The sequence below is a fragment of the Ostrinia nubilalis genome, chromosome 18 (genome assembly GCF_963855985.1).
Source record: "Ostrinia nubilalis chromosome 18, ilOstNubi1.1, whole genome shotgun sequence".
NCBI lineage: Eukaryota > Metazoa > Arthropoda > Insecta > Lepidoptera > Crambidae > Ostrinia > Ostrinia nubilalis.
In genome coordinates, this window is record NC_087105.1 from 3957388 (window position 1) to 3976542 (window position 19155).

The 19155-nt window shown below is 43.5% G+C and overlaps 1 protein-coding gene across 1 annotated transcript in view; it reads left to right on the top strand.

Annotated features, from left to right (window-relative positions):
• Positions 1-19155, top strand: part of LOC135080849 (metastasis-associated protein MTA2) — a 70844-nt gene that overhangs the window by 43024 nt on the left and 8665 nt on the right. Inside the window, exons 4-14 of the mRNA XM_063975575.1 lie at positions 7830-8023; positions 8915-9032; positions 9485-9687; positions 11116-11304; positions 13250-13383; positions 14654-14775; positions 15784-15893; positions 16948-17070; positions 17619-17835; positions 18488-18709; positions 18922-19083. Coding sequence (XP_063831645.1) covers positions 7830-8023; positions 8915-9032; positions 9485-9687; positions 11116-11304; positions 13250-13383; positions 14654-14775; positions 15784-15893; positions 16948-17070; positions 17619-17835; positions 18488-18709; positions 18922-19083 — 1794 coding nt within the window. The remainder of the gene's footprint in view (positions 1-7829; positions 8024-8914; positions 9033-9484; positions 9688-11115; positions 11305-13249; positions 13384-14653; positions 14776-15783; positions 15894-16947; positions 17071-17618; positions 17836-18487; positions 18710-18921; positions 19084-19155) is intronic.

Consider the following 19155-nt stretch of genomic DNA (forward strand, 5'->3'; position numbering starts at 1 on the left):
GCATGCCTGTTTCTAAGGTCGCGCACGGCGTTGCCTCCGATGGAAATCATTCCAATTAAAATGGCACTCGCCGATTTTTATGTCTGGCCGAAACAACCGCCCGACCTCGCATCTTCGAGGTCGCCCGGATTCATTGGCGACAGCATGAATGGCAACAGCGAGACCGCATCTTACCGGCCGCCACTGTTGTCACTGCGGTGTTTCGCGGGCGGGCAGATTTATTTGGACGTACCCCCTTCGGGGGGCGCGGGGCCGGGCGCGCCACCCACAGCGCCACCTCCACACATTTGACTGGATCAATAAGTAAGCAAAGGATGCCCGAGCAGAAAAACCATACACCCGACCACCCCAAGGGGGCACACGTAACCGACACCCCCCCACTAACGGGGGGCAGAACTCCACAGATTGCCATTTTCTCTTTGCCTACGCTTTAATTAGTTGCGTAGTGACGCGTGTGGATCCATAATCCGGTGTTATTAAATTGCCAAATTAATCTCACCGCCGAACCACAAAGTATGCTGGCCAGTGCATCGAAGCCCGGCATGCGGCAGGCGAGCTCCAAAGGCTATGAAATCGATTGTTGACGACCTATGAAAGATGGTGTAAAATTCTTCAATAACTTTTCCAACAACTGTTAGCTATCATAAATCTTAAATGTAGAGCACTAAACTCTTTTACAAGGTATCAATAAGTTACTCGAAACGCCACTATGTACGAAAGATAAGATAAAACTTTGTAGATAATTCAGGACGGTGCCGACACCGCACGGTATGCCACCTGTAATATTTTAACAAAGCTCTTTCTTTGTATGTATCTTTGTATGCACACTTAAGCTCTGAGCACGGCTTATCCATATTCATGCGAGTTCACGGCTTGCTGCTGGTCAACCTTTGTCCTCATTACCGGAATGTTTAGGAACATTGACATTTTGACAACTACTAATATGTAAAATACGTTTTAATTGTTCAAATCTTATGCTGCTAATATTGCTGCCCGCAACATTACAACGCTGAAACTCGATTCAATCGCAGTCTATAGATTCGACACTGTAATGGGTCTAAATATTCAAATTCAACCAATCAAAAGCATAACTGTGCTTGAAATTTAATCCAATTTTACAGTACTACAAAACGACACTGTAACTATGTTGGATAACAAACCAAACGTGAGCAATACCGTCATAATAACTAGCTGTCCAGGCGAACTTCGTACCACCCAATAGACAATGATTGTGGTCATTGAGATGGTACTAAGGACTAATCGCAGTTTGTTAGCTTCCTAAAAACATTACTCTCCTTTTTAGGTAAGTAGTCGAATAAAAGTAGCCTACATGTTAATCCAAATTTTATCAAAATCTGTCCAGCCGTTTTTGAGTTTAAATGATGTAACTAACACGGACGGTTTATGCATTAGAAGAAGATATATTGTTATATACAGGGTGGCCAAAACAGTGAGGTCTAAAAGAAAAATTTAGATTCCTTACATCAAGGTGTACCTAAATCACGCCCATGTATGTAATACGATTGTGCTTAGTTTAGGAGATAGAGTTAATTTAGTGATATTTTAAAATTTTATGACCTAGTAGGCTTTAAACATTTTTAAAATGGTTTTGGACCTATGGATGGAAGTTCTTTTTTTTACCTAAACTTTTAAGTTGAAAATTTGATAGTGTTCTGATAAAAGCATAATTTTCATGTTTCTAGCAAAACTTTTGTACGTTGAATCAAAGATAGGAAGGTGATTATTTTTTTCAAACATCTGCAATTAATAACAAATCTGTCGAAAAAAAGAAATCTGAAAAAAGTCAACCCAAAAAAAAGATAAAAATGTTTAAAGCCTACTAGGTCATAAAATTTTAAAATATCACAAAATTAACTCTATCTCCTAAACTAAGCACAATCGTATTACATACATGGGGGTGATTTAGGTACACCTTGATGTAAGGAATCTAAATTTTTCTTTTAGACTTCACTGTTCTGGCCACCCTGTATAGTTACGTACGTCCGTTCTTTTATTCGAAGGCGGTAGAGGTTCTATAGCTACTGGTGGATCTCACGAGCCTATCAAATAAGCCTAATTGATTTATTTTAAAAATACTTTTGAGTATATGCTTTCTACTCAACATTTCGAAGGCGGCTTATGGTTGGTGATCCATCATGCCTACTAATACCAAAGCTCAAAGTAACTGTTATATGCCACTTGAGAAGAACAACTTATCAAAATACGTTTTATATCCACCGTCCTATGATTACAAACTTCTCTCGATCCGCTCTGGTTCGGAGCTGGATCCTAGATGTGGCACAATGTAGAGTAAAAGGATTTTGTTTAAAAGTGATCAGTGGTAGTATTGGATTGGACGCTTGAAATCAACCTATTGTCCCATAAGAAAGATAATCCTAAGCCCAAGATGCAGAGTACCGAATGTGGGCCATGTGTGTCATACATACGTACAAGATAGTGGAATCGTTTTTGGGCTCTACCTGTAAATTTTGTTTGAAATTTGTCATGACTAGAAATCAAATTTATAATCCGTTGCGCTTCAAATCTAATCGTCGCGCCCATTGGGCGGACGAATTGCAAATTATAGCTTATTGATGTTTAGTATCTCTCTCACTCTGATGTTATGATTATTACCTATAGTTCGACCTTTTTTAACTGTTTCTGCAAATTTATAATTGTCGTAACTATTATGTACTCGATATTCTTCTATTGCCTACTTCACATAACGTTCTTCACACATGTTACAAACGCAATTAACATAACGGTCGATACATAATAAAAGCCGTTATCTATAGCTTATGTCGCTGAATAAGTTATTTGAATGTTTTCAAATCGAGTAACTTGAAGATGCGCTGGTAGGGTAAAAAGATTATGAGACATGTAGAGGCTCCTTAAGAGCATATTTTATGACGATTTGTAAGAACTATTTATTAGTCTAAACAAATAAAGAAATTTTGACTTTGACTTTGACTTTGATGAGGTAATTTTTTAACTCTACTTAGTTTTTAGTTTTAGTGGCTCATGTCGAGTGGCTATAATAACTGTAGTATTCATAAGGCTCGCATGATGGCTGTCGTCATTCCGCATTCCGCTTGTTTCTAGGAATGTTGTCTGTTATCACAAAATGCATGCACGTCTCCATTTAATCACGTTCACGTTGTCTACCTACGGTTGACTACCATCTCAAATTACGAAATGGATTTCATTGACATTTAATTTTGCTTTATGCTAGTGTATGGAATCTAGTAATCAGAAATACTCTTTGACATTTTGTCTAGTGAGTAGTATGAAATTCATGGTGTAGAAAAGTTGGAGCAAATCTGACTCAGTATTAGTCTTATGTGTACCGAGATGGACGCCGTAGCACAGAATAATAATAAGTACTGCCGTAGCTAAAAGATCTAACATTCCTCGGTTCATAACTGAGTTTCGTAGAGCACACACCGAAGATCAATGTTGAAAAATGTATTTGGTTAACATTCTAGAAATGCTGACATTTAATACAAATTGTTACCTTGCTACTTGGACATTCGGCACCTTATTTTATAACAGCTTGACTTTATGGTCGTTATCTTCTAAATTCTTAATGCGTTGAACTCTTTTTGACCAGTCAAATTTTAGAGATCGAACCGATGTTCTTTTCATGTATTTGTGCAAAAATGTTACCAGGCAGATTAATTTCCAGGGAAAGCTTACTAATCTTATTAAAATTAACTTGTATTCTATTCGTAAGCTTTTTCTCATTCAGTTTAGACTGAAGATTAGAGAGATTACTTACTTTATTCATAATTATTTCGAAGAAGTTTATGTCTGTACTGTCTGTTCTTTGACATTAAAATCGGCAATTGGCTTTTAATTTAGCAATCCCTAACTTAATGATATAAGCCAATCACTTTGCAAATTACCTGGTGACGATAAAAAGTGGCGCGGCGTGAGAGCTGTGATTTTTACGGGCGTTCGCCACGCTCGTCTCAAGAGTCGGGATCGCTTCGAGTGCGCCCCGGCTCTTTCCTGGCGATGGCAATCGAAATAATTATCATAAAGTAAATCCCCCGCAATTCGGCGGCCGCCCCCGGGGCCGGGCGTCGCGGTAAATGGCGGGCCGCGCCGCTCTAGTGATGTTTATCGGATACAAGATGCATCGATAATTCCAAAACACTTCCCACTCTCTTATTCTAAATTGAATCGACTAACGCCTAATTGCACATCCCGCTGTTGACCACGTCCTGCAACTTGGTTTGTGTTAGAATGACCATCTTACTCATCTCGGAATCTTCTATTGAATGCCTTATTGAGTTAACATAAACAAAGCTAATATTATACTTCTGATAGACTATAGTAAACATTCTTTGGCAAACCACACATAATAAATATTATTCATAATCATAACTTCATCGCAGATTCAGCCCGATCTACAAGCACCGACATCACTCTTTGAAATAGATATAGCAAATTCGTAATATTTGAATTTCAGAATGCATCCAATCGACACACTAATTAACATCCCCTTTGAACATTTATCAAGATACTGATCATTAGCTTGGAGAAACACATTTCATAAAAATAGCGTGGGTTTTCTTTGTAACTGAAACGAAATTGACATTATATTTCGTTAATATCTGTTTCTTGGGTATCAGGAAACAAGGTTATACGACATGTTAGTAATATGTACTATTTATTGGACAAACATTTGGTGGTTTAATTATCTTTTGACAACAAACCGAGCAGTCGTAACATCTTAGTTATAGAGAATAAATAATGAAAAGGTTCTAGAAAACTCTGCTCATTATGATAACAAGCACCAGCAAGTAAAACTAATTAACCAACTGTACCTAATAATATAGCACTAATTAATTTCAGCAACTAAACGATGCAATTGCAATACTATCGATGGTTGAACTGTTTCAACACGGCGCAGTATCGCGTGCCGGTCGAACAGACCTAACATTTCCAGTTCTAGCCGGTCTCATCTCTATCGAGTATCGACGATGGAATTAGTTCACCCGCTTGCCTTTGAATTATTTCTTCCCCTTGTTTCTTTTCTTGCTCATCCCTAATATCAATAATGGGTTAACTTCAGGGTAGAAATATAAAGTTCTTCCTTCGAACCCGCTTCATAATTTAATACGAAAAGCTGTGTTTATAATATCCTTGACCGAGATTTTTCCTCGGTGTTGGTTGAAGCTACCTTCCACAAACACGAGCAATTTTTGTTACGTGCCATCTGTCGGTCTCACCCCCGTTTAACGCCATCGGTTTAGCAAACAGGGCTTTATTGTTACGGCGCGTGATTAGAGAGGTGTCTGTGTGAGACTGTGGTAATAATAAGTAGCCGGTGCCTACCCAACCCCTGATTACCGCGCCACCCCCTCCCGCCGACCGCACCACTCACATTTAACTCTCGATAGGTACTCCTCTCAAAATTCTTAAAAACAGCCATTACCAAAACTTCCTTGAGTTCGATGTAAATCTCATACGATTCAATTACTTAATTGATTATGTTTGTAGCATTCGAATAGTCACAAGATTGTTAGCGCGTGACGCGACGCGAGGCCAAGCGACTTCGCCCCGCAGGGGTCGCGCTTTTGTCAGTCCGCGGGGACGCCGCCGATCCCTTTACCTACTCGTCGACAACGCCCCTCTTTGACTTAACGACAATCCCGACAAAAAACAACACCGAAAGCGATCACTTCAACGGCTGGCTTTGATTGTTTTAAAATTGTCTACTAATAAACTTGATCAAACATTCGTGCTCACTATCCAACTACATACTGTTGAGTCAGATCAATGCGACGTCTATTTATAAATCATCAATGCCTAGGAACGACTAGGAAAACTATTTGTAGTTGAATCCTAAATAAAACTATGACAAAGCTAGATTCATCGGCAACTGTAATTTTAGGCTTTTGTCTTCTAGCACTTTTACTTTAAAATAATATAAAATGGCGGACACGTCTTTACGATCGGCGTAATAACGCGTGCCGTAATGGCGGCCGGTACACGGACGCATAAAAATCATAAGATGACGTGTGCACGTTTCTCGCGCACCTGCCTCCCCCCGCCCGGCGCGGGCGCACCCGGGATGTAAATAATTAACATTCATTAAATTATCTCGCGCACATTTACGTATAATGATAATAAAATTATGCCTCTCCGCGTTATTTATTGCGATATCAATATACAAGAGCCATGGTCACACCAGAACCGCTTTTGCTAAAATAGTTATTCGAATTGAAAAAATCATCAGAATAATCAATGGGCATGTTGACTGAATACAATTTCGGGACACAGTTCTTATTAGGTTTCATCATTTGGCTAGATTTGACTCACTTTAGCATTTTCTAAAGTTTGAAACTGTAAGTGAAATCAATAATTTTATTATGCAGTTATCTTTCGAAAGAGGTATTTACAACTTATAGGTCACAATTTCCATACGAACTCTGGCCGACAAACTGCGATTACGCAGCTCATTAAAATCGGTACCTAAATTGACTCTACATGTTCATTATGCGGACAGCAAGGAATAGAACTCTCTCAATGACTTCTTGCATTCTTATAACTTGGCCTGAATATCTGCTATAACATTCACACGGGACACGGGCGAATAACATTCACTTAGTATGCTCTACCTTATCATCGTTTACAATCTGATGACATAAAGAATTTGGGTAGTTGACAGAAATCCCTAAAAGAAAAAAAAACCATCTAAAATCAAATCATTGTAAGTTTGGAAAGCTATAAAAAGTTAGAAATAAGTTGGCAAATAAGTTACGTCATAGTTTGTCTTTTTCCATACAAAATCTATCTATGGGAGAGTGGCAATACTTTTAAAAATAAAGCAGTCTCAATAGTTTGTGGGATCAGTGAAATTACTCTTTATATCCAATTTATTTACAATTTTAGTCCTTTCGGGTTGGTTAAATATATGCTTAATTAACTTTAACCATCAAACCGTATCAATATTATGGGAAAATACCTGACCCGTGCACTGAGCCGAGATATCCTCTCTGCCCCAGCCAACTTTTTCATTACATCGTTTGCTTCGGTCCATTACGCCAGGAGAAGTGTTGATTGATGGCCAGAAATTGCAAATGATTTGTGCAATTGGCCGGTTAATCTATAGCCGGTGTAGTGTGCACTATGATCGCGGTCTTGTCGTGCGCCCAAGTGCATTACCCGGCGCAAGGCAACCACGTTTCCGCCGACTCTTACGCAAACGACACGCTGCACGGTGCGCCGTCCGCTCCAATGCACTCGACTCAATGGCACACTGCACCGCTGGATGAATTCGATGATATACGAATTGTTAGCAACACGACAATTCGTAACGTTGCAATCCGTATAATCTATTGATTATCCGAACAGATAGTATAAGATATTTCAACATCGTATTTTTTCAGCAATAATCATTCGTTACTATCTCGTTTGTTATACGTACTAAGTCGTACGCGTAAAGTGCATTGCATTGCTATAATTTTGTTCAATTAACGATCCTAGCTCGTAGCTGTCAATTTATACGAATTGAGCACGCTATTAGAAACACTCCAAAGATTTACAGTGCGTCTTAACTGACCATCTGCTGCTAGTTGTGCTTTGCTCAAGTAATAAGTTTTATGAGACAACAATGAATGAAATAGACAAAGTTTACTATCTTATTTATTGCCTAAGTGTTACTGCTGTCAATGGCGAGCATTAGTTTAGTTACATTTTACACAGTTTATCAAGTAGAATCTGCAATAAATGGCCTATATCCCAAGACATACCTCAATGTGTCTAATGTGTGGCTGTTTCAACAACAATAATGAACATTATCTCGTTACCGTTTCCAGCGGCGATGGAGGAGGAATCTAGCGAGCTACCGGGCACGGACGGTCTCGCGCCGAAGCAGCGGCACCAGGCGAAGCACCGCGAGCTGTTCCTCTCGAGGCACGTGGAGACGCTGCCGGCGACACACATCCGCGGCAAGTGCACCGTCACGCTGCTCAACGAGACAGAGTCGCTGCTCAGCTATCTCAATAAGGATGTGAGTATGTACCGGACACGGAACAGAACAGTGGCGGACTAAGGGCGAGGGAGGGCCTATGCTGTAGTACTAGGGCAACAGCAAAACATTGCATGTTAGTGTTAGTTCTAAATTAAACTGACAAAATGTTTTATATTCTGAGTAGGCTGTACAGCAATCCAAGTGAAGTAACAATAAGTGACAGCTACTTAGGATGTTTTTCACAAACAATGATCAAGCTGGCCCAGTTTTTGGAAACGGTCCTTTGGTGAAAGCTCTGATGACGTCACCTGCCAGTAATCACGCTGTCCATTTTGAAGAAATACAAAAATCACTTTTTGTGCCAAAAATAATTGAAGTAAGTTATTAGAAACCAGTTAAACTACCTCTTACCAAAGATATACCGTACCCAAAAAGTATGAAATTTTATGAGCCCTTCTTCCCCTGAGTCCATCACTGTCATGACGAAATGAGTGTATGTCGTTTAAAATTTACGTCGCCACATAGACAAGCGACGATTTATTTTACTTTTTATGTCTCTTACTACTTACATTCATTCTCACTCATTCAGAGCCGTAATATTTTTAATGGTGCGAACATTATTACGAACATTAGGTTTAGTAGTCAAGTGTTCAGTGCGTGGCTCAGATTTATGGTCTCTCGTAGCCTTAAGTGGCATTTCCGTTGTCAATGATAATTTTCGTCTTTAAACAAAGCAACCATCAAACGCGGTCATGATCCCCCTTACCCTCTGTGACTTATCACTTGCATTTCAAAATTCCAAACAGTCTAATTCATGATAAAATAATTTATCTATCAGTTATAATTCTGTACTGATTTATTGTTAATTTAATTTCTTTTAGCTAAATAACAGAAATATATTTTAATACACCTCTTTCTGTTTTGTTTCAGGACGCATTTTTTTATTGTTTAGTATTTGATCCTTCACAAAAGACTTTATTAGCAGATAAGGGAGAAATCAGAGTTGGAAGTAGATATCAGACTGAAGTAACTAATTTATTAAAAGAAGGTAAGACCTGTTTATTGATACAACTATTGATTTGCTACTGTAGTGAAATTATTTTTTATTTATCACAATACAGAATAGTTCGTTGTAATAGGTAAATTCTTCCTTATGATCATTCATTATTTTCTACAATAACCTACAACTGCTCTGTCGTATTGACCCATTAAATTTCGTACATTTAATTTATTTTTCATTGTTTTTAACTATAAGATTTTAATTTATGCATGTAAGGGTTAAAGAAAAAGAGCACATCAGTATTTTATTTCTTTACCTTTTTTTAGACGCAACAGACATCTAGATATTAAAATCTTGGAGTTTGCATATTGGGGCACAACTTTTGTCTTCATCTTACAAACAAACAGTGTCTAGAGTTTAGCGAAATATTAGATGTGCCTTATTGCGCTACCACACCACAATGACGCAAATGTAAACTTTTTTTCTTTTCCAAATTCTAGGCGAAGAGGACACACGCAACAACGAGGAACTAGAAACACTGGTCTGGACACCAGAACACGGGCTAACGGACCGGCAAATCGACCAGTTCCTGGTAGTGTCTCGCTCAGTGGGCACCTTCGCGCGTGCGCTCGACTGCTCCTCCAGCGTCAAGCAGCCCTCGCTGCACATGTCTGCCGCCGCCGCCAGCCGAGACATCACCCTCGTGAGTATTCCCACCTTTCGTTCCCACCGTATTCTGACCGTGTAGCCAGGATCTTAAAACATCAGGACCGCCAATGAAAACGCCAGCCGAGACATCACCCTCGTGAGTATACAAGACTATTCCCACCGCTGCAACTCCTGTGTAGCCAGGATCTACAACTTTAGGACCGCCAATAAAAACGCCAGCCAAGACATCACCCTCGTGAGTATACAAGACTATTCCCACCGCTGCAACTCCTGTGTAGCCAGGATCTTACAACTTCAGGACCGCCAATAAAATCGTCAGCCGAGACATCACCCTCGTGAGTATACGTGATTCCCACCTCTCGTTCCCAACGCTGCAACTCCTGTGTAGCTAGGATCTTACAACTTCAGGACCGCCAATAAAAACGCCAGCCGAGACATCACCCTCGTGAGTATACAAGACTATTCCCACCGCTGCATCTCCTGTGTAGCCAGGATCTTACAGCTTCAGAACCGCCAATAAAAACGCCAGCCGAGACATCACCCTCGTGAGTATTCCCACCTTTCGTTCCCACCGCTGCAACTCCTGTGTAGCCAGGATCTTACAACTACAGGACCGCCAATAAAAGCGCCGAAACTAGCCTTACATACGTAACAACGAGGAGCTAAGACTGGTCTGGACGCCCGAGCACGAGCAGTTTTTGATTCCAGACTGGATCGATTTGTATCGCTGCAAAAAGCGCACTGTATAAGGCCTCAGCCTCGAATTCAGCGGGCAGCGGCGGCGGCGCGGGAGCGGGGCGGGCAACGCAGACCCGTTCTCGAAACAAGCGGGCAGCTCGCGCGGCGCTTTAGCGGCGAAGTGTTGTGTTCGGGGTTGTGTTGTCGAGATATTTGTTTTTATTCGCAAACGAAATGTCTGAACAACGGCGACAATTTTATTTCCATTCAAATTTATTCCTAACGCTCGATTTATTGTGGGCAAAAGAAGGAGTGCGCTGCCCGCTCGTTGCCCGCTCCCGCGCCGCTGTTTTCGAGAACCGGTCTATTTGATTTTACGCATAAGATCCTGCCGCTACCGCCGCCGCCCCGCTGCCCGCTAAATTCGAGGCTGAGGCCTTAAGGATCTAAGTGGTTATTGAACTGATTGACCATTTAACTGGTTGGAGGAACACTGTACGGCACACATTGGACGGCTTGGGTCAAAGGCTACGTAGCGTTTTACATAGTGCTAATTTGAATTTGTTCGGTATATCTACCTAACAGCTGATATCAAGAGACACATTGATACATTTTTATTAAAAAGAAAGTAGACATTCATTGTGTTCATTTATTTAAAAAACTGTCCTGAGTCTAGACGAGAGGTCTAGAAGAGATCACTTCTTAACGATAATATTATGCAAGTCTGACACCTTTACCGTTCAATAAAGAATCTCTATCATTAAACCTGCCTTCTTATTTCCAGTTCCACGCGATGGACACCCTCCACAAGTCGGGCTACAGCATAGAGACGGCGCTTTCGTCACTGGTGCCCGCGTCGGGCCCCGTGCTGTGTCGCGACGAGATGGAGGAGTGGTCCGCGTCCGAGGCCAACCTGTTCGAGGAGGCGCTCGACAAGTACGGCAAGGACTTCGCGGACATTCGGCAGGACTTTGTGAGTTGACCCTTATGGTAATGGCTTGGGTGTGGGAACCGTCAGGCCAGCCTGCCGCGACGAGATAAAGGAGTGGTCCGCGTCCGAGGCCAACCTCTTCGAGGAGGTGCTCGACAAGTACGGCAAGGACTTCGCGGACATTCGGCAGGACTTTGTGAGTTGACTCTTATGGTAATGGCTTGGGTGTGGGAACCGTCAGGCCAGCCTGGCGCGACAAGATGGAGGAGTGGTCGGCCTCCGAGGCCAACCTGTTCGAGGAGGCACTCGACAAGTACGGCAAGGACTTCGCGGACATTCGGCAGGACTTTGTGAGTTGACCCTTATGGTAGTGGCTTGGGTACGGGAACCGTCAGGCCAGCCTGGCGCGACGAGATGGAGGAGTGGTCGGCCTCCGAGGCCACCTGTTCAAGGAGGCGCTCGACAAGTACGGCAAGGACTTCGCGGACATTCGGCAGGACTTTGTGAGTTGACTCTTATGGTAGTGGCTTGAGCACGGCAACCGTCAGGCCCGGCGCTGTCGCAACAAGATAAAGGAGTGGTCCGCGTCCGGGGCCAACCTCTTCGAGGAGGCGCTCGACAAGTACGGCAAGGACTTCGCGGACATTCGGCAGGACTTGGTGAGTTGACCCTTATGGTAATGGCTTGGGTGTGGGAACCGTCAGGTCAGCCTGGCGCGACGAGATGGAGGAGTGGTCGGCCTCCCGAGGCCAACCTGTTCGAGGAGGCGCTCGACAAGTATGGCAAGGACTTCGCGGTCATTCGGCAGGACTTTGTGAGTTGACTCTTATGGTAATGACTTGGGTGTGGGAACCGTCAGGCCTGCCTGGCGCGACGAGATGGAGGAGTGGTCCGCGTCCGAGGCCAACCTCTTCGAGGAGGCGCTCGACAAGTACGGCAAGGACTTCGCGGACATTCGGCAGGACTTTGTGAGTTGACCCTTATGGTAATGGCTTGGGTACGGGAACCGTCAGGCCAGCCTGGCGCGACGAGATGGAGGAGTGGTCGGCCTCCGAGGCCAACCTGTTCGAGGAGGCGCTCGACAAGTACGGCAAGGACTTCGCGGACATTCGGCAGGACTTTGTGAGTTGACCCTTATGGTAGTGGCTTGGGTACGGGAACCGTCAGGCCAGCCTGGCGCGACGAGATGGAGGAGTGGTCGGCCTCCGAGGCCAACCTGTTCGAGGAGGCGCTCGACAAGTACGGCAAGGACTTCGCGGACATTCGGCAGGACTTTGTGAGTTGACCCTTATGGTAGTGGCTTGGGTACGGGAACCGTCAGGCCAGCCTGGCGCGACGAGATGGAGGAGTGGTCGGCCTCCGAGGCCAACCTGTTCGAGGAGGCGCTCGACAAGTACGGCAAGAACTTCGCGGACATTCGGCAGGACTTTGTGAGTTGACCCTTATGGTAATGGCTTGGGTGTGGGAACCATCAGGCCAACCTGGCGCGACGAGATGTTGTGATGTTCAGCAGTGGACGTCCTGTGGCTGAAATGACGATGATGATGTATTTAATGATGATTGATGAGTACTAGATGAAATATCCCCCTTTCCCTTGAGTCTCAATAAAGATGCATTTAACTGTATCCTCACACGCACCTCTTGTCCGAGCTTGAAGTGTGTTGCACTGTTCACCGTCACGAACATTTAATGATTTATAATCTGTTTGTGCAGTGCTTCCCTGTATTCGTTTATGGAGATGGCTGGCTAAAACAAAATTTGCTTCAATTTTTGTAATATAAAGGTCCACAAGTTGCAAAAAAATTAAATTTACCTATTTTTATGTATTGGCGACATAATTAAGGCTGAGTCGCACCACCTAACTTTAACCGTATAACAATAACTGGTGCGGTAAGTAAGATGGTGCAACCCAGCCTAACTCTTTTTTTACATAATGTTCCTCAAAATGTTTATTGTATAATCAATTAACACTATTTCCTTCTCACAGCTCCCTTGGAAAACGCTAAAGAACCTCGTGGAATACTACTACATGTGGAAGACGACGGACCGGTACGTGCAGCAGAAGCGCGTCAAGGCCGTCGAGGCCGAGTCTAAGCTGAAGCAGGTGTACATTCCCAACTAGTGAGTGTTTGTACCAACCACACCTATTGATCCGTTATACTATGTGTCGTCTCGTGCATACAGTGCCTACCTCTAGCACGAAATACTTTCGACTTCGAATCGTTGTATTCGAATTGCCATCAAAAGATTTAGTATGAAACTTAAACAGCGCACTGTGAACGTGACGTAATGTGAACTTATTATGAGAAATGGTAGCATGAAGCTAATTTTGAAAATCGAAATCATGACGTTATCGTTGAATTCGAAGGCTGGAGATTTTGTTGATTACGCAAACGATTCGAAGACTTAGGCCCGGTTTTTTGATTCGTAGTTAAAATAACCAATGGTCAAGTTTGACAGATGTCAAATGACAAGTGGTTAAATATCAGAAAAAAATGTTTTTCGAACAATGGTTAGCTTGACTTTTAGTACATTTTTTAACTATCAGTTAGCATTTTGTTAATATTTAACCATTAGTAGCAAAATTTAACAATTTGTTATTTTAACTATGAATCAAAAAACTGGGCCTTAGTTTTCATGCTAGAGGTACAGAACAGACGACGACGCATCTAACTCTTGCACGTAGTTGTGATAAGAGTGCGATTTATTCAAGTGTAGTCTGATGCGCTGTTGACTGTACAACGCCGGTTTCACACTGTCCAAGAGGGGGAACAAAGTAATAATGTTACAGAAATCGAAGAGTTGTATTACCGCACTACTCGTAATGCGTCTGCGATGCATAATCGAAAGATAATAGTGACTTCACTTGCGGACGAGTGCCACGTGCGCTATGCTTTGTGGCCATTTAAATTGAATTTACCTTACATACTTGTATCTAACACTCTTTGGTGATAGTGTGAAACTGGCTTAATAATTGTCGGTTGTTGTAGTTAGTTAGCTTCTTCATTCTTTGTCTTAGAAAAATGTGCTGTTGAAATGGTAATTAATTTAATAATATTTGATTCCGAGCAAAGATTAAAGAGTTGTCTCGTTATTTTTTTGTCAAGTTCCTGTAATTTTTCCTTCATTGAGAGCACTCTCTCTGGCGCATACTAGTGTAGTGTATTTTTGTTTTGTATTAAGTCAGTCGATACACGTTTAAAACATTTTACAGGATTAGCATGTGTGACAATAACACGCTTTATCTTCCGTCTCGTAGGCGTGTCCCAAAGTCTACCACTGTTTCTTTTGGTTTGCAATTGTAGTTGTTGTGTCTTTTATACATCGATCTCTGTGTGACACTGTCTTACTTTGTCGCGTGCTAAAAACGTCGATGTACCTTTACTTGCAGCAACAAGCCTAACCAGGCGTTGATCACGAGCGGCAGCGGCGGCAAGCCCGGCGCGGTCCTCAACGGCGGAACCAACGGCACGCCCGCCGTCAGTGCCGCACAGCTTTGCGCCTCTTGCCAGGGTCAGTACACTTGTTATACACCACTACATTTTTATCACCGAAAAAAAATCTGGGTAATGAGTTATTGATACTGATCCTATTTATGCAAAAAAAAAGTTAAATGAAGTTTCATTCCAAAATTGGTAATTTACGGACACACGCGTCGCTAGCACTATTTACGTAAGATAATGTAACATTTATTAGAACTTATTTTAACTCATTTATTATTACTTGAAGTTAGCTAAGTAATAATAACACTGGAAGCGTGGTCGAGGCGTGAGCGAGACAGACAGATCGGGGCAATGTGCGAGCGCATACGACTACTCTAGCGAGCAGCGCAGTGCCCCAGTTGTGACGCGTAAAATACGGACTAAATAAAATTTAATAAAAAAATTAACTTCATGAAATTTTTTTTTTTTACTTTTAATTTTTCACAAATCTCTACATAACCTGATAAATTTTTTTCGGTGATAAAAATGTAGTGGTGGTGTTTATCTTATTACATAACGCCTTCTCAACCGGTCTGGACGGTACCGGCATGGGGAGTAGATCAAATCCTCCATTCCATTTTCAATGGACTAAAAGTTAATAAGTGTCTACTAGCCATTTTGCAGAAGTCTTATTACTGTGCATTGTTGACAGCACAAATTATTTTACAGCTGTTAAAAGATAAAAAAATCCTGAGTGTGGTCCCCCCTGCACAAGTGCACCAAGTTGACTACCAACAGTGAAAGATATCATAAGAGGAGCAACGTCCGCCCATAACAAAACACACTCTTGACGACTGAGAAGAAGTAGAAAAAAAATCAAAACCATGAAGTCGTGAAGTTAAGGGTGTTCCGCTCTAATCGAAAACTATGGTCCATAAAATATAAACTTATTTAGACAACCCCTGTGAATGCTAAAATCTCCCCACTCTAATCCATTTTTTTCGCCATTCGGTAACATTCTTATTTATGTATGTGCTTTTTAACGGAGTGATTGCGGAGTAGAAACCAAATTAATTAATTAATTTTATTATTTTTGTAGTGACAAGTTCAACCCAGTGGTACGCGTGGGGACCAGAGCATTTACAATACAGATTGTGCGGCTCGTGCTGGCAGTACTGGAAGAAATATGGAGGCCTCAAGGTAAAAAACGTATGTCTTTTCATATATTTTATTATTTCATAAGATGAAACGCCCATGTCAATACATGGTTAGTGGAAAATGTTCTTATATTGCACTAGGTAAATTATTTGACTCACATTCATATCATAAAATTATCGTGAATTAGACCTGAAAAATGAAATAGTTTAAAATATCTGTACTAATAATATTATAAAGCTGAAGAGTTTGTTTTTTGTTTGTTTGTTTACTTGAACGCGCTAATCTCAGGAACTGCCGATCCGATTTGAAAAATTCTTTCAGTGTTAGATAGAACCTTTATCGAGGAAGGCTATAGCCACTAAATTTTTATCACCGAAAAAAAAATTCTGGGTAATGAGTTATTGATACTGATCCCATTTATGCAAAAAAAGTTAAATAAAGTTACTCAAAATTTCCTCCTAAAATTGGTAATTTATGGACACACGCGTCGCTAGCACTATTTACGTGCGATAATGTAACATTTATTAGAACTCAAAATTACTTGAAATGTTGCATTAAAATGGTCTAAATTAGCTAAGTAAGTAATAATAACACTGGAAGAGCGTGGTCGAGGCGTGAGCGAGCCAGACATATCGGGACAATGTGCGAGCGCGTACGACTACTCGGAGTGCCCCAGCTGTGACGCGTAAAATACGGACTAAAGAAAATTTAATAACATTATGAAAAAAAAAATTTTTTTTACTTTATATTTTTCACACATTTCTACATCACCTGTCAAAAATTTTTCGGTGATAAAAATGTTGTGGTGTATACCGTCACGTTACGAGTAATTAAAAATTAAAAATATTGCGAAAACGGGTTTTCACGCGTACGAAGTCGCGGGCACAGCTAGTTATTCATAAAACCACACTCGTTTGAAGACCCAGCCAATGTGAAAGATTTCTAATGATCGTGAACCTTTACAATTCTTGACGATCGTGATCTTTTGCGCCTATTGTGGTTTTTCCTAGCTTTCCACGAGGAGTTTGCATTAGTTTACTTTTATAGATGAGTTCAATTCAAAAGTCTGGTTTCTTTACTTGAGTAACGCATTCTCTCTCGGCAGACGGCCGGCGTTTTCGGCGAGAGCGAAGTTGAAGCCAGCAAGACAGGCCGCGGCGAGGGCGACGAGACAGCGCTCTCCGTGTCGCACCGTCCGCACCGCTGCACCGTGCTCAACTGCTCCAAGGTAACGTGCGATGGTTACACTCAACGCAAGGTTGGTCACATACACACTTCTAATCTTCCAATACCATTATGGTACCAGTCTTATAAGAATCACCTGATTACATTGATTTTTGTTATCAGAAACTTTGTATAAAAAATTGGGTAAAAAAAATCATAGCAATTAGCAACCCGTATTTTACAAAGCGATAAGCATAAAAGCAGAGGCATGCAGACCGATTTCAACCGGCCAATTTGGAAATTTAAGGGAGGCATAATTATGTTCAGCAGTGGATGTTCAATGATTGAAATGATGTAGATAAATCTTTGTTGTCTTGTTTTGGGAATTTTGATCATGGTACATCGCCTTGATTACTTGAATTTCAACATTAGACCAATATCAGATCAGCATTTATGCTCAAGTTTGAATCGAGTTCGGTCTGTAGACTCTAGCAAAGATTCAAAAGGGAGTTCAAAGTTATAAGCGCGTTACACACTATGCGGCACCGCCGCCGCGGATGTCGCTGCGGCATAGTGTGTAAACGCGCTAATGTGTTGCGCTTGCGTCGCCAGGAGTTCAAACTTCGTGCACACCTCGCACGACACGTGGCCACGGCGCACGGCAGCGGCGAGGGAGCGCGGCCCGTCATGAAGACGCGCGCCGCCTTCTACCTGCGCGCCTCGCCCTTCACGCGCCTCGCGCGCCGCCTCGCGCGCGCCCTGCGCCGCCCGCGCCACCACGCGCGCGCGCCCTTCTCGCCCATCAACCTGCAGCAGGTCAAGCACGAGTGTGAGTGTCGTACAGGACCGCAGCCCGACCACCCGTCAGCAGACGCGCGCCGCCTTCTACCTGTAGTATGGAAGACGTAACGTGGGCAGGCCTCCTACTAGCTAGACCGACGATCTGGTAAAGGTTGCGGGAAGAACCTGGATACGGGCAGCGCAGGATAGTTCATTATGGAAAGCCTTGGGGGAGGCTTTGTCCAGCAGTGGACGTCATTTGGCTGAAACGATAGTACCTTAGCCCGACGAGGGCCTGGCAGCAGACGCGCGCCGCCTTACATGAACCGTAGCCCAGCGAGCAGAACTACGATAGCTGTGGGCCATTGGCGTTTGTCAATGGCTAAATTAGTTTTAAGATTTTTATTTTAGTGATTTGTATTGAATAGAATAGGCTTGGCACTACAGGGAAAGTTTAAAAGATTCTTTTGGTCTTCAACATTGATGTTTAATGCAACTGGTAAAATTTCGAAGACCGAAGAGTTTCTTTTCAACATTTCTTGCAGTATGAAATGCTATTTTAGCATACTGGACCTTCGAGCCAGATATGAACCAGCGACCTAGGTTAGATAGTAATTATTGTCAAAACTGTGCATACATAGTTAACCCACATGGAGCCGTTCCGTTTGTTATTCCACTATTGACCGATTTAACTTTTTCAGGTTCAATAGCAATGGCGGGATTAGGCGGCGCGGAACTCCGCGCGGCGGGCGCGCCGGGCGGCACGGCGCGCGCGCGCGGGCCGGTGGGCGCGGTGGCCACGCGGCTGGCGGCGGCCCGCGGCGCGCCGGCGCACGCGCGCCACGACTGGCTGGCGCTCACGCCGCGCGACCGCATGCCCGTGCCCGTGCACGTCGCCTTCCCCAAGCCGCCCAAGGCGCCCGGTGAGACTACAATACTATTTACTAGCCTATGCTCCGCGCGGCGGGCCGGTGGGCGCGGTGGCCACGCGGCTGGCGGCGGCCCGCGGCGCGCCGGCGCACGCGCGCCACGACTGGCTGGCGCTCACGCCGCGCGACCGCATGCCCGTGCCCGTGCACGTCGCCTTCCCCAAGCCGCCCAAGGCGCCCGGTGAGACTACAATACTATTTACTAGCCTATGCTCCGCGCGGCGGGCCGGTGGGCGCGGTGGCCACGCGGCTGGCGGCGGCCCGCGGCGCGCCGGCGCACGCGCGCCACGACTGGCTGGCGCTCACGCCGCGCGACCGCATGCCCGTGCCAGTACACGTCGCCTTCCCCAAGCCGCCCAAGGCGCCCGGTGAGACTACAATACTATTTATTAGCCTATGCTCCGCGCGGCGGGCCGGTGGGCGCGGTGGCCACGCGGCTG